Source organism: Aquarana catesbeiana, linkage group LG03, assembly GCF_042186555.1.
Source record: "Aquarana catesbeiana isolate 2022-GZ linkage group LG03, ASM4218655v1, whole genome shotgun sequence".
Classification (NCBI taxonomy): Eukaryota; Metazoa; Chordata; class Amphibia; order Anura; family Ranidae; genus Aquarana; species Aquarana catesbeiana.
The window spans coordinates 60773948-60789509 of record NC_133326.1 but is presented as its reverse complement, the minus strand read 5'-3'; the positions used below and the strand labels follow the sequence as shown (position 1 = coordinate 60789509).

Sequence of the window (15562 nt, the reverse complement as noted above, 5' to 3'; positions counted from 1 at the left end):
CCTTGTGCTGGGCTCAGATTACTTGCATCACCTTTCTGAGCCTAGAGGAGAGCATTGTGAGAACTGTAGTCTTCTGAGCAGACATTGCTGAACTGCAGAACTGTCTGTGAACTACACCCCCAGCAAGCCATCTGCTCCAAGGGAGAATTGTGGGAAGACTATAAATTGATCTGCCAGACAGGCCCATGTCCTTTTGCTTCCCAGGTCCCATCGTGTGAGCACCGCTGTGTGAGAAAACTGCGGCCTACCACATGGTACACAGCCTTACAGCTCCAGCCCAAGAGGGTCAGATGTTGCAGTCTGCCTGAGGGGAGCCCCTGCAGCATCGCTGAATGCATCAGAGTCGGACGGCTCACTGATTCAGCAGACCTATCGCCATTTCTGCCCGCATTCAGTAAGGAGAATCGTTTAATCGTTCATCGGGAGATTACTGAACATTCTTAGGATTGGTGAGAGGGCGCTTGCCCAAAACAAATCCAGTTACCAGTCATTAATAAATTTAAAGTATAGAGCCGGCAAGTCCAAGCATCCTTGTTGCTTCTTTATTGGTGCATAAAAAAGTGAGTAAAAATATACAGGGGCTCACGTGTTCCGGCTTACAATCCTTGATAACAGCACCAATAAAGAAGCAACCAGGACATTTGGAGTTGCTGGCTCTATTCTTTGAATTTATGTCTGTACCAGTGTGAGAGAGCATCAGAGCCAGAGCACCCACTGTGGATTTTTATCACAAGCCTGCAATGGACCAATGGGGCGTACACACGGTCGGACTTTTCGACCGGACTGGTCTGACAGACGCCGACGGACCAAATCCGTCGAACAATCCGATCGTGTGTGGGCTTCACCGGACCTTCAGCTGACTTTTCCAGTCGCAAATCTGACGGACTTTAGATTTGGAACATGCTTCAAATTACGTTGTAACTCCGCCGGACCCAGAAATCTGCTCATCTGTATGCTAGTCCGATGGACAAAAAACGACGCTAGGGCAGCTATTGGCTACTGGCTATCAACTTCCTTATTTTAGTCCGGTGTACGTCATCACGTACGAATCCTGTTGAAAGTAGATGAGAAAATCCGGACAGCCGCACTCCAGGAAGATATAATTCAAAGACCATTTATTGTAAATGTTAAAAGCATATGGCATACAAAACACTGTGGCCGGGGGTACAGGCAATCAGCTAACGCGTTTCGCACTTATGCTAAGTGCTTACTCATGATGCAAGGCATCTTGTGGCGGTTTAGGGAAACTACAACGGCAAATACCATGCTATCCTGCACATCTCTACAGGACATCCAGGCTCAATCTGAACTTCTTTAGCCTCTCAGGCTAAGTACTCTAAAGAGAAATGACAATTCTCTTGTTATATCACTGGGTGCCCTATGCCAAAGAGATAACCGAATTCTAAAAAATGCTTAGATCAGGAAAAGCTGCTAAATCATAATTTTAGCAGCACACAAGACAGTAAAATAGGTAAGGCCTTACTAGATTGGCTGTATTTTGGCTGTGTAGGGTTGCAAACAATAAAAGGGACATACAATATTTTTCTGAAATATTGGTAGAAATTCAGAATACTCTTACAAATTTCCATTCTAGTCCATCATAAAAGCAATGGCTACTGCCAAAGCCAATGTAGAATGATAGCACAAACCTGAAAAAAGAGACAGAGTAGAGCTGCACGATTAATCGTTAAGAATCGTTATCGCAATTTTTTCCCCGTTGCGATCTTGACAAAGTATTTCCTGATTCTTTCTATGAAGAGAATTCTCTCTGCTCTGCTAAAGCCGACAGCAGTCAAAAGAAAGGGGGAAAAAAAACGGGCAGTCTGCCAAGAATTACAACATTCTTTAGCAGTGGAACTTAAGTATAAACATTGTAACAATTTGTCCTTTAGATCAAAGGAATACAGTTGGTGTGTAAATGAGGGAAGTTTAACCACTTAAACACTAAACCTTTTTCTGACATTTGTTGGTTTCAAGTTTTTTTGCTAGAAAATTACTTAAAATTACAATAAAATGGTGGTTGTTGCAATATTTTATGTCACACTGTATTTATGCAGCAGTCATTCAAATGCAATTTTTTTGGAAAAAATTACACATTAATGAATTTAAAAAAAACTAACCAGTAAAGTTAGGCCAATTTTTTTTGTATAATGTGAAAGATTTTACGGCGCGAGAATTGTGAGAGAATCGTGATCTTTTTATTCTAAGCAGAAAAAATTGTGATTCTCATTTTGGCCAGAATCGTGCAGCTCTAGCAGACAGTCTTTAAAATGTAGCCAGATTCAACCCGCGGGCCTTGTGTTTGACATGTGTTCTGGAGCAGAATACACATTGGGAGAGACTTCAGGAACTTAAAAAAAATTTAAGAAAAATTTAAGTTGGAGTTCTACTTTAAAGTGAACCTAACCTAGCATAAACCATTCCAAAAGTTTTATGGTGCCTGGATTTACAACTGTCATTCTGAAAATCGATCCCTGTGTCCCTGTGGTATCCTTTGGATTCATGGTCCACGCTGTTTATAGGGTCTCTATTTCAGCGCAAGTCAAGATTAAAGACCCCCCTCTGTCTTTCAACTGTAACACACCAAAACTTCAGTGAGCTCTGGCATTTAACAGTTAAATGACATGGGGTGTACTATCTTCTGAAGATATACAAGAAAGCTATTTCTTCACTAGATAGTACACTCATGTAGCAGTAGAATTGCAACAGCTTATTTATTATTTAATTCCTATAATTAAAATACTGCATTACAACTTTTCAGGATTGAAAAGCGTTTACCCATTTGCTGTTTTGAATGGGATTTAAAAAATCATAAAGAGACGCTTGTCAAAAAGACAGCGTTTGTAGGGGTTGTAATTATTTGTTCCTGATCTCACACATACGTCTTTACACTAACAATACATCTGTACACTATATATCTAATACATTAAATAAATATAATACATCTATAAGTAAGAGGTGTTGTAGTATTGTAAATCACGTGTGTGCATTCAGCCTATTGCCCTGTACACACGGTCGGACATTGATCAGACATTCCGACAACAAAATCCATGGATTTTTTCCTGACGGATGTTGGCTCAAACTTGTCTTGCATACACACGGTCACACAAAGTTGTCGGAAAATCCGATCGTTCTGAACGCGGTGGCGTAAAACACGTACGTCGGAACTATAAATGGGGCAGTAGCCAATAGCTTTCGTCTCTTAATTTATTCTGAGCATGCGTGGCACTTTTGCGTCGGATTTGTGTACACACAATCGGAATTTCTGACAACGGATTTTGTTGTCGGAAAATTTTATAACCTGCTCTCAAACTTTGTGTTTCGGAAATTCCGATGGAAAATGTGTGATGGAGCTTATACACGGTCGATATTTCCGACAACAAGGTCCTATTACACATTTTCCATCGGAAAATCCTATCGTGTGTACAGGGCATATCAGTAAACAATCGATTTGTTTCCAAGTGATCTAGTATCTAATTTGTAGAAAATAGTGGAAGTTTATAGCTTTGAACAACATAAAAATTCTCCAGTATGTATGTACACTTAGCAAAATTTCCATTAGGTGGCACTAGTGGACTGTACAATAGTTTAGTGAACTGGAAGGTAATCTTCATAACGTTTCTTACAAGATTGCTATAGTATTTTAAATATTATATTTCTTACAACTACTCTACATTTTAAATATATAAACAAACGAAAAATTGAAAGAATAAAACAGTGACCACAGTTTTGGGCATTCAGGGCTCACATATGAGCATAATTCTGCGGTATGTAAATGTAGCGGTACCCCCGTAGGGGCTGCTGTCACCCTGTCACCCTGCCCAGCCCGCCGTTCACCTCTCAGACACTCTGACAGAAAACAATCCATGTGCTCGTTTTTATGTTTTATTTAGGGATTTGAAATTGGATGGGGTATAGGAAGTATGGGATTCCCTAACGGAAATTTGCAGAACTTGCTGGAACAACTATATACACCCTGGTATATACACTCCATTTCTCCTCCTGCACATCGCTTCCTCTCTAATGTTTCAAGTACAGCTAGCACATGGTGATCAGGCCTGACACTGGCTCAGCCAGGCCTTAGTAATTGCCTTTTGCAGGCAGGGACCGCAGGCCCCTATAGTGTAGCAGATAGAAAGTTCTGGTGCTAGCTGTCCTACCTTCAATTACTAAGCCCAGTAACACATCTTTAGGCTCTGCCAGCCCTCCTGGCTGCAGCTGCCCTTCTCCATTGCCCATGACACCGCAATCCACTCTGCTGGTTCTGCACCCATCCCAGACTGCATCCTCCCAGTCCTCTCAGGCGTGCCTCCCCAGTCCTCCTGACTGTGCATGTCACTCACCAGCCCGCCTGGCTGCGACCAGTTGTTCCTCCCCCTGGAGACTTGCCTGGCAATGCTCTCTCCTGCTGTCCTCTCTTGCTCCTCCTGTGCCTCCTGTCCAAAACTTACCCTGCAAAAAAACGTGCAGGGTAAATTTAGCTACTCTGCAAAAAATCACTCTAGCACCTACCTAACTAGAGGGTGCTACATAGAACAATGGGTGCAGTACAAAATACATACAGCATCTGGCAAGCTTGTAAGTGCAAAGCTCTTCTTTATTGCCTGATCACATAGAAAGCCAATGTGTCAGGACTACGCAGAGACCCTTCATCGGACATGTTACATCCTGTCTGATAAAGGGTCTCTGCGTTTTTCCGAAAATGTTGTCTATCTATATCAGGGATATGCAATTAGCGGACCTCCAGTTGTTGCAAAATTACAAGTCCCATCATGCCTCTGCCTCTGCGTGTCATGCTTGTGGCTGTCAGAGTCTTGCTATGCCTCATGGGACTTGTAGTTCTGCAACAGCTGGAGGTCCGCTAAATGCATATCCCTGATCTATATGATCATGCAATAAAGATAAGTTTTGCACTTTGGTACAAGCTTCTCAGTGTGATTGTGATATATCTTATCCATCTTATCCATGCCTCCAAACTGTAGAACACTTTTTATGCAGGCCATATACGCATAGCTCCCCTGTTTCTGATTTGGAACAAAGTCCCTCTGTCCCTCTTTCCTCCTCATTTGTCCCTCATTTTGGTCTGATCTATATAGTTGTATATAAAATGCACTTTTTATCTTTCAAAAAGTTTTTCCCAGTGCTAAACCTTTCATCCAATTTCTAAATTGCTGTATTTTTTAAATGTCAAAAGCCAATATAAAGGAATATTGGTGGTAAAAAAAAGCACTTGTGGGTTCAACTAAACATTTTTTTTTGTATAATTCTCCTTTAAGTGGTCATGGCGGGGGGGGGGGTCCTATGCACTCATACTTTTGTTAATAGGTGTCCCTCATTCCCATCTCAAAAAGTTGGGAAGTATGTATCGTTGTGCTCATAAGTTTACATACCCTGGCAGAATTTATGATTTCTTGGCCATTTTGGGCTGTCTTGCATGAACTGCACATTTGAGATCTCCCCAAAGTGACTCAATGATATTGAGGTCAGGAGACTGAGATGGCCACTCCAGAACCTTCACTTTATTCTGCTGTAGCCAATGACAGGTTGATTTGGCCTTGTGTTTTGGATAATTGTCATGTTGTAATGTCCAAATATGTCCCATGCGTAGCTTCCTGGCTGATGAATGCAAATGTTCCTCCAGTATTTTTTGATAACATACTGCATTCATCTTACCATCAATTTTGACCAATTTTGATTTTCCTGTGCCTTTGTAGCTCACACATCCCCAAAACATCAGCGTTTCACAGTAGCAATGGTGTACCTTTCATCATAGGCCTTGTTGACTCCTCTCCAAATGTAGCGTTTATGGTTGTGGTCAAAAAGCTTAATTTTGGTCTCATCACTCCAAATGACTTTGTGGCAGAAGGTTTGAGGATTGTCTCTGTGCTGTTTGGCGTATTGTAAGCGGGATACTTTGTGGCATTTGCATAGTAATGGCTTTCTTCTGGCGACTCGACCATGCAGCCCATCTTTCTTCAAGTGCCTCCTTATTGTGCATCTTGAAACAGCCACACCACATGTTTTCACAGAGTCCTGTATTTTCCCTGAAGTTATTTGTGGGTTTTTCTTTGCATCCCGAACAATTTTCCTGGCAGTTGTGGCTGAAATTTTAGTTGGTCTACCTGACTGTGGTTTGATTTCATCAGAACCCCTCATTTTCCACTTCATGATTAGAGTTTGAACAATGCTGATTGGCATTCTCAATTCCTTGGATGTCTTTTTATATCCCTTTCCCTTTTTTATACAGTTCAACTACCTTTTTCCGCAGATCCTTTGACAATTCTTTTGCTTTCCCCATGACTCAGAATCCAGAAACGTCAGTGCAGCACTGGATGAAAGATGCAAGGGTCTGTCAGGAGTCCAGAAACTCATTGACCTTTTATACACACACACTAATTACAAGCAAACTGATCACAGGTGAGGATGGTTACCTTTAATAGCCATTCAAACCCCTTTGTGTCAACTTGTGTGCATGTTATCAGGCCAAAATCACCGGGGTATGTAAACTTTTGATCAGGGTAATTTGGGTAGTTTCTGTTGTCATTATGATTTAAAAAGAGTAAACACAGTTAATTGATAATAAATGGCTTCAGCCAAACACTAACAATGTGTGAGCAAAGTTTTTGTGTTATTCATATTCTCTGAAAAATGGCCAAGAAATCATAAGTTCTGCCAGGGTATGTAAACTTATAAGCACAACTGTATGTAGGTGAGAATGATGTCATATGGGTTATCAGTTAATATTATTAAAAAATTCCTTAAACTCCACAGCGCTCCCTCTCTATGCAACCAGCACATCATCTTTATACCTCCCCATAGGGCAACATAGGCCCTGAACTTACACATGCACTCCACCATAGGATGCTCCCAATATCTTAAGTAGAGGCACGCGTAAGCCGAAGCACATGAGGTCCCATGGCCTTTCCTTTTACTTGTTAGTAATATCTATCTGCAAGCTGAAAATAATTGTTCACTAGATCAATTTAGATCAACTAGATCAATTTATTCTGGGGTTTTATATTGGGTTGTTATAGCTGAAGAAAGAAGAATCTACCTCTTCCAAAACTACCCTATGGGGGATGGAGATATATAATGACTCAATGTCAATCTAGATCAGGATATGATTATGTTCCAGTGGTAGGATTCCCAAAATATCTCTGCTGTCCTGAACATAGGACGGAAGATGGGTAACCAAATCCTTCAACATCCTACCTAAGTATTCCCCCACTCTATAGGGATCTATGATAGTTTTTATATTTCAGTCGGACATGTGGGTCCCATTTAAGGGCCAGTTCACACTACAAAAACGCAGTCCAGAAGCGCTTCTGCATGCACATTTGATGTGTTCCAGTGCATTTTTGATGCATCACAGTGCAATTTCCCCTTGTTTTTATCTTATCTTAAATAGGGACATGTGTGTTCCAGTGCATTTTTGATGTGTTTAGGTGCGTTACGGTGTGTTTTTGATACATTTTGCCGCGTTCCAGTGCAGAAAAAAATGCTACATGTTCCACTTATTTTTCTGCACTGGTGTGAACTATGCCATTGGAACCCATATCACCTACTGTCCATGCATTTTTGATGCAGGAAAACAAAACGTACTGGTCTGCATCTGGTGAACTGGCCCTAGGTCAATTGAAATAAACTGATCCAAACCAAATGTATTTGGGAATTTGTCAAGGGGAGGAAAACTTGCTTTTTTTGAAGGTCAGCAGTGAAATATACAGTTGACATACATATAAGGGAGTTGTTGTACCTGCCACAAGATTTGTATTTTTGTCCAGCCAGCGCTGGCGTTTACACAGCTCTGCCAATGTACAGCCAGATTGGTGACCTGATTCTTCTCTTCTGCATTTAAGCAATACAGCCTGTCCTCCTCCCTGCCCTAAATCTTTGACTGGACGATGACGGAGCAGCAGCAGATTAATGAGGTCATCTCTGTCCTCTCACCTCTTGTCTGTATGTTCATGATCAGCACATGTGCATGAATCACAACCTGATTGACTCCAAGTGCTGCCCTCCTCAGTCTTAGTGCTGTTCATTAAAACTACTAGAGGCTGATACCAAAAAAAACAAAGGTACTGACACTAGGTTCATTGAAATATACTATAGATTTAAAGGAGAACTACAGGCATTTTTATTTTCATTTTTAATAGAGTAAGGAAGGGTTATAACCCCTGTCAAGTTTTTTTTTTTTTACACCATCTGTGTCTCTTGGGGAAGACCCCCTTCATTTCCTGTCCCATAACCACAACAGGAAGTGAGCAGAAATCCCTTCAAAGAGAGGGAATTCCTGACTGTCACCAAGGTGACCAGAAATATTGTCCCCATTGGAAGCTTTTCCCTGTATTCAGTGTCTGGGGTCAACTAAAAATTTGGTATTTTCCTTTACTTTCACTCATGCAGCGTACACATGAGCAGATTTTCCATCAGAAAAAACTTGGATGGCTTTTCCAATTCCGCTCAAGCTTGCCATGCATACACACGGTCACACAAAAGTTCTCTGAACTTACGACGTCAAGAACGCGGTGACGTACAACACTACGACGAGCCGAGAAAATGAAGTTGAATGCTTCTGAGCATTCGTCGAATTGTTTCCGAGCATGCGTAGGAATTTTGCACGTCGGAATTTGTACAGACGATCGCATTTTCGGATAGCAACTGTTTCCGACCGAAAAATTGAGAACCTGCTCTCAATCTTTTGCTGGCGGGAATTCCGCCAGCAAAACTCAGATGGAGCATACACACGGTCGCATTTTCCGACCAAAAGCTCACATCATCGTCTCTTGCTGGTATAATTTCCGATCGTGTGTACGCGGCATTAGTAAAAAAAAAGTGTTGCCTTTAGTTATACGTCAAGTATATTTAGAGCCATTTTTTTTGTTTTGTACCAAACATGGAAAAGTTGATGTGTGTACAAGTGAATTGTCATACTCTGTGTAATGTGTGTACAGGTGAATTGTCATATTGTATGTACAGGTGAATTGTCATATTGTGTGTACAGGTGAATTGTCATATTGGGTGTAATGTGTGTACAGGTGAATTGTCATATTGGGTATAATGTGTGTACAGGTGAATTGTCATATTGTATGTACAGGTGAATTGTCATATTGTATGTACAGGTGAATTGTCATATTGGGTATAATGTGTGTACAGGTGAATTGTCATATTGTATGTACAGGTGAATTGTCATATTGTGTGTACAGGTGAATTGTCATATCGTGTGTACAGGTGAATTGTCATATTGTGTGTACAGGTGAATTGTCATATCGTGTGTACAGGTGAATTGTCATATTGGGTGTAATGTGTGTACAGGTGAATTGTCATATTGTGTGTACAGGTGAATTGTCATATTGGGTGTACAGGTGAAATGTCATATTGGGTGTAATGTGTGTACAGGTGAATTGTCATATTGTGTGTACAGGTGAATTGTCATATTGTGTGTACAGGTGAATTGTCATATTGGGTGTACAGGTGAATTGTCATATTGGGTGTAATGTGTGTACAGGTGAATTGTCATATTGTGTGTACAGGTGAATTGTCATATTGTATGTACAGGTGAATTGTCATATCGTGTGTACAGGTGAATTGTCATATTGTATGTACAGGTGAATTGTCATATTGTATGTACAGGTGAATTGTCATATTGTATGTACAGGTGAATTGTCATATTGGGTGTAATGTGTGTTCAGGTGAATTGTCACATTGGGTGTAATGTGTAGAAACACAAAAAACCACAGTCACTTCCAGCGCGAAGGGGTCTTCTGAAGTGAAGGGTAGCAGGGACAAAGGTATCCCAAGACTGGGTGGATGCTGCCTTCCTCAGATGGGGTAATCTGATGGAAACTACAAAAGAGACAAAATAGAAGGCGCAAACACCTAGTGCATTTCCAATGACAATTTAATTAATAAAAAGCCATACAAAATGGGTACTCACAAAGCACAAATCTCAATTGAGCCATTAAAACACGCACAGTGTGTAGACATGCGCAGGAACACAACACGTGGTAAAGATGACGCGTTTTGGGGGTGCACCCACTTTAGCTAGTTTAGCCTAGCTCTGAGGAAGGGGGTGCGCCCCTGATATGCGTCAGCTTTACCCCATGTTGTGTTCCTGCACATGTCTGCACACTGTATGTTATGGCTCAATTGAGATTTGTGCTTTGTGAGTACCCACTTTTTATGGATTTTTATTAAATAAATTGTTATTGGTAATGCACTAGGTGTGCGCGCCTTCCATTTTGTCTTTTTTGGGTGTAATGTGCGTACAGCTGAATTGTCATACTCTGTGTAATGTGCGTACAGCTGGATTGTCATACTCTGTGTAATGTGTGTACAGCTGGATTGTCATACTCTGTGTAATGTGCGTACAGGTGAATTGTCATACTCTGTGTAATGTGCGTACAGGTGAATTGTCATACTCTGTGTAATGTGCGTACAGGTGAATTGTCATACTCTGTGTAATGTGCGTACAGGTGAATTGTCATACTCTGTGTAATGTGCGTACAGGTGAATTGTCATACTCTGTGTAATGTGCGTACAGGTGAATTGTCATACTCTGTGTAATGTGCGTACAGGTGAATTGTCATACTCTGTGTAATGTGCGTACAGGTGAATTGTCATACTCTGTGTAATGTGCGTACAGGTGGAATGTCACGCTCAGAGTAATGTGTGTACAAATAGATTGTCATACTTTGTATAATGTGTGTACAGATGTATTGTGTGCTGTGTCACAGCTCCTATGTGTAATGTGCATACTGATTGTCGTACGCAGTGTCATAGCTACTGTGTATAAGGTGTGTACAGGTGGATTGTCATTCTCAGTGTAATGTACATACTGGTGGATTTTTGGACTCGGTGTCACACCTCCTGTGTGTAATGTGAATACAGGTGGATTGTCATACTCAGTGTAATATGCATACATTTGGCTTATAATACTGGGTGTCACAGCTCCTGTGTGTAATGTGTGTTCAGGCGGGTTGTTGTACTTGGTATAATGTGCACAGGTAGATTGTCATGCTCGGTGTAATGTGCATACAGGTGGACTGTCATACTCATTGTATATAAGGTGTATACAGGTACAGGTGGGTTGAACATTACCTATTGCTGTGTGAGAAGTGGGAGGAGATCCAGGAGGATGTCACCGTATACCTGTCACTGAGTCCTGTCCCCCCTCCTCCTCCCTGAAGAGTTTGTACTGCTGTCAGCTATGCTCTCAGATATGGTTAATAGTGCACACAAAGGCAGGCAGAGCAAGTGCAAAGGCTAATTTCTCCTAAGCTCCATCTCTCGGCCCCCCTCATGATCACTGTGTTCTTCACCGCCCTCCCTGGGCTGCTGCTGCTGCCTCTCCTCATCAGCTTCATCTTTCCATACATCTTCCAGGACATTGCCAATTTCATCACTGTCGCTCGCTTTGGTATCAGGACCAGGAAGCGTTCCAACAAGACCCCAGCCTACACCATTGTGGACCTATTCCTGGAGAAGGTGGAGACAAGTCCTGACAAACCATTTATCCTCTACCAGGATGAAGTGTACACCTACTCCGAAATAGACAAACTCAGCAACCAGACGGCCAGAGCCTTGCGCAAACATGCTGGGGTTAAGTCAGGGGACTGTGTGGCCCTATTCATGAGCAATGCCCCCGCTTATATCTGGATATGGCTTGGGGTGGCCAAACTGGGCTGCTCAATAGCCTGCCTCAATAACAACATCAGAGCCAAGTCATTTCTGCACTGCTACAGATGCAGCGGGGCAAAGATCATCCTCGTAGAGCCAGGTGAGTACAGCTCTATTGTCATGTGACATGGGACAGTGCCCTACAAGTGGGTTCCGTTCATTGGATATGTGTACTGACTGACAGTGTGACATGGGTCAGTGCCCTTAAGGGATGCATCCACTGACAACTGACACTGTGGCATGGGTCAGTGCCCTACATAAGGGATGCATGACATCCACTGACAACTGACCATGTGACATGGGTCAGTGCCCTACTTAAAGGATGCATCCACTGACAACTGACCATGTGAAATGGGTCAGTGCCCTACTTAAAGGATGCATCCACTGACAACTGACAATGTGACATGGGTAAATGCTCTACACAAGGGATGCAACCACTGACAATGTGACATGGGTCAGTGCCCTACATAAGGGATGCATCCACTGACAACTGACAATGTGACATGGGTCAGTGCCCTACACAAGGCATGCATCCACTGACAACTGACAATGTGACATGAGTAAGTGCCCTACATAAAGGATGAATCCACTGACAACTGACAATGTGACATGGGTCAGTGCCCTACATAAGGGATGCATCCACTGACAACTGACAATGTGACATGGGTAAGTGCCCTACATAAAGGATGAATCCACTGACAACTGACAATGTGACATGGGTCAGTGCCCTACATAAGGGATGCATCCACTGACAACTGACAATGTGACATGGGTCAGTGCCCTACATAAAGGATGAATCCACTGACAACTGACAATGTGACATGGGTCAGTGCCCAACATAAGGGATGCATGACATCCACTACCAACTGACAATGTGACATGGGTAAGTGCCCTACAAGTGGGTTCCGGTCATTGGATCTGTGTACCAACTGACAGTGTGACATGGACCAGTGCCTTACATGAGGGATGCATCCACTGACAACTGACAGTGTGACAAGGGTCAGTGCCCTACATAAAGGATGTAGCCACTGACAGTGACACGGACCAGTGCCCTACATAAGGGATGTATCAGCTGACAACTGACAATGTGATACGACCAGTGCCCTACATGAGGGATGCATCCACTGACAACTGACAGTGTGACATGGGCCAGTGCCCTACATATGGGATCTGGTCATTGGATGTGTGTGTGCTGCTGACTGGCAATGTGACATGGGCTGTTGCCCTACATGTGGGATCCAGTCACCAAATGTGTGTATACTGCTAACTGACAATGTGACATACCCCAGTACCCTGCATGTGGCCACTGAATGCGTGTGTACCGCTAACTGGCAATGTGACATAGGCCATCCATCTTACATGCGTCTTGCCATTCGTTGTATGTATATTGCTAACTGACAATCACAGTAAGTGCCTGTTCACACCAAAATTGCACAGAATTGCGCTCTGCAGTCCTGTGCGATTCAGTGCGATGGGAAATCACATTAGGGCTGAAATTGCACTGGATTGTACTAAAAATAGTGCAAGCACTACTTTTAAAACCACACTGCACTGGATCGCATGACACCTTGGTACCATGCAATCCAGTGCAGGCAAACGCACTGTGTTTGGGGTGTTAGGATTACATTGACACCTGCAGCAGATTGCACACCCTATGCATTTTGAACGTGGTGTAGGAAACATGCATGGAACACAGGTTTCCCACACCGCATTCTGGTATGAACTGGCCCTTGGAAGATAAGCATGAAGTCACTGACAGGCTAAACAAAACAGGAACTAAATGGCACATGCACCTGGCCCTCTGAAGGTCACAGCTAGTGTAAAGTTTTGTCTTCAGCGTTTTGTTACTGTAATTATAATGACAACTTAAAGTAGTTCTGAAGCCTGGACATTTTTTACCTTGATGCATTCTCTGTATTAGGCCTCATGTACACTGCTGCTGATAAACGGACGTTCAGAGGCAGTTGGATGCTTTTTTCAGCTGCCCCTGAACTCATCCAATGTTATCTTATGTGTACATGTACACAGGTTCGTTTAATGTCGTTTTTAGGCAGTTGCGTCTAGAGGCTTTTTTTAAGGCAAAAAAATGAGTTCAGACGCTGAAGTTTCCGACATTTCAGATGCCAAATGCGTCTAAATGTGGTACCATGTTTAGCCGCGATTTCGTTTAGAAGCGTTTTTTAAAGGTGCACTATTTTTTTTACATTACAAAACTTACAAATGATAGCAAATGATGAAAAACCACTAAAAAAAAAAAATTAAAAACTTGTAATTGCTTGTAAAGCTTCATAGATGATTTCTATATCCCTAATGAGCCTATGATCCAATCCAATACACCACTAGCTGTACATACATGTAGGAAAAATATCCTACAGACACACGCTGCACAATCGATGGATGAGTCCAGTAGCGACGAACTCTAGTCCTCGCACGCAATTTCCGACGTCTTTCCAGCCTCATCAACCTCAACGTCAGGAGCATTTCCTCACATATGCTCATTATGGGATCCATAGTAAAAGCACTGAAATTGAGGTAGATACAAGTACACTGCTCTCTCAGCTGCTGCTACTCACTCTGGTCTCACAGAATTGCTGAAATAGTTAAAATAATACTGTTTTATGTGCTTTGGGAGGGTCTTATGATGTTATCCAAAATAAATGCTCCTAGATGCGAACGCAGCTAAACGCGACTACACGCGACATGCAAACGTGGCTAAATGGGCATTTTAAAACGCCGGTTTCAAGCTGTCAAAAAAATTGTTCAAAAGAGGTTGCCTCAGCGTCCTGTGTACATTAGGCCTTAAGGTTAAAAATATCCCTATATTTGCTCCCTTACTCCCCTGTACACTTACCAAAGCCCAATCTCGATCCAGCACTGTGCCCGTATGTAGTGGCTGTCTCCCCGCTCACAGAGACAGCAGCAGGAGCCATTGGTTACCACTAATGTCAATCAAATCCTGTAAGCAGAGAGTGGTGGCAGGGCTGATCCACTCCGTGTATGTCAATAGACGCACACAACCCAGGGTCAAGCCCGCAAGTTTGTTATTTACAAGAAAAATGACCTTTACAAACACTTTAAAGTGGTTGTAAACCCAGATTAAAAAAAAAAAAAAAACCTGCAAGACAAAGGCATAATGAGCCTTTGCATACTAGCTCATTATGAAATACCTTAGAATGATGCTGTTGCAGTGGTCCCAGTACACCGCCGCTGTGACCGGCGACATGTCGTCCCGGAGTTATTACCGGGTTCGTGGGCTCCGGCAATGTGATTGGTCAGCTGCAATGACGTCACGGTAACGGCACCGTAACGGCACAGCAGCTGAACAAACGGCACGAGCGAGCACATGTGGATACAGTGAATATCTCCTAAACTGTGCAAGTTTATTAGAAATTCACAGTAACTACAGGTAAGCCTTATTATAGGCTTACCTGTAGGTAAAAGTGGTTATACAGGATTTACAACCACTTTAACTGTGTTCTACTATTGTCACCATATGTATTTCTAATGTGTGATTTAAAAATAACTAGGGCTCATACATGGGCGTATGGGGGGGGGGCTATAAGGTAAGGTGTTGTGTACATCTACCTGTACAGATTAACCACTTGCTGACCGCTGCACGCCGATATACGACGGCACAATGGCAGCGGTGGAAAAATAGGCGTACCTGTACATCCTCTTTAATTGGCGGGGCTAGCGGGAGCATGCCCGCTGCATACAGCATGACCATGCCTGTGAGACCCACGGACTCGAAGTCCGCCGTTGTCCCAGTGATCGTGTCACAGAGCCGCTGAACAGGGAGATGCCTATGTAAACAAGGCATTTCCCCGTTCTGCCTTGTGACATGACAGAGATCACTGCTCCCTGTCATCGGGAGCAGTAATCG

At 42.7% G+C, this 15562-nt stretch overlaps 1 protein-coding gene across 1 annotated transcript in view; it reads left to right on the top strand.

Annotated features, from left to right (window-relative positions):
- Nucleotides 1–11156: 11156 nt before the first annotated feature.
- Nucleotides 11157–15562, top strand: part of SLC27A2 (solute carrier family 27 member 2) — a 79714-nt gene continuing 75308 nt past the window's right edge. The window contains exon 1 of the mRNA XM_073618596.1: nucleotides 11157–11779. Within this exon, the coding sequence (XP_073474697.1) occupies nucleotides 11302–11779 (478 nt within the window). The 5' untranslated portion in view covers nucleotides 11157–11301. The remainder of the gene's footprint in view (nucleotides 11780–15562) is intronic.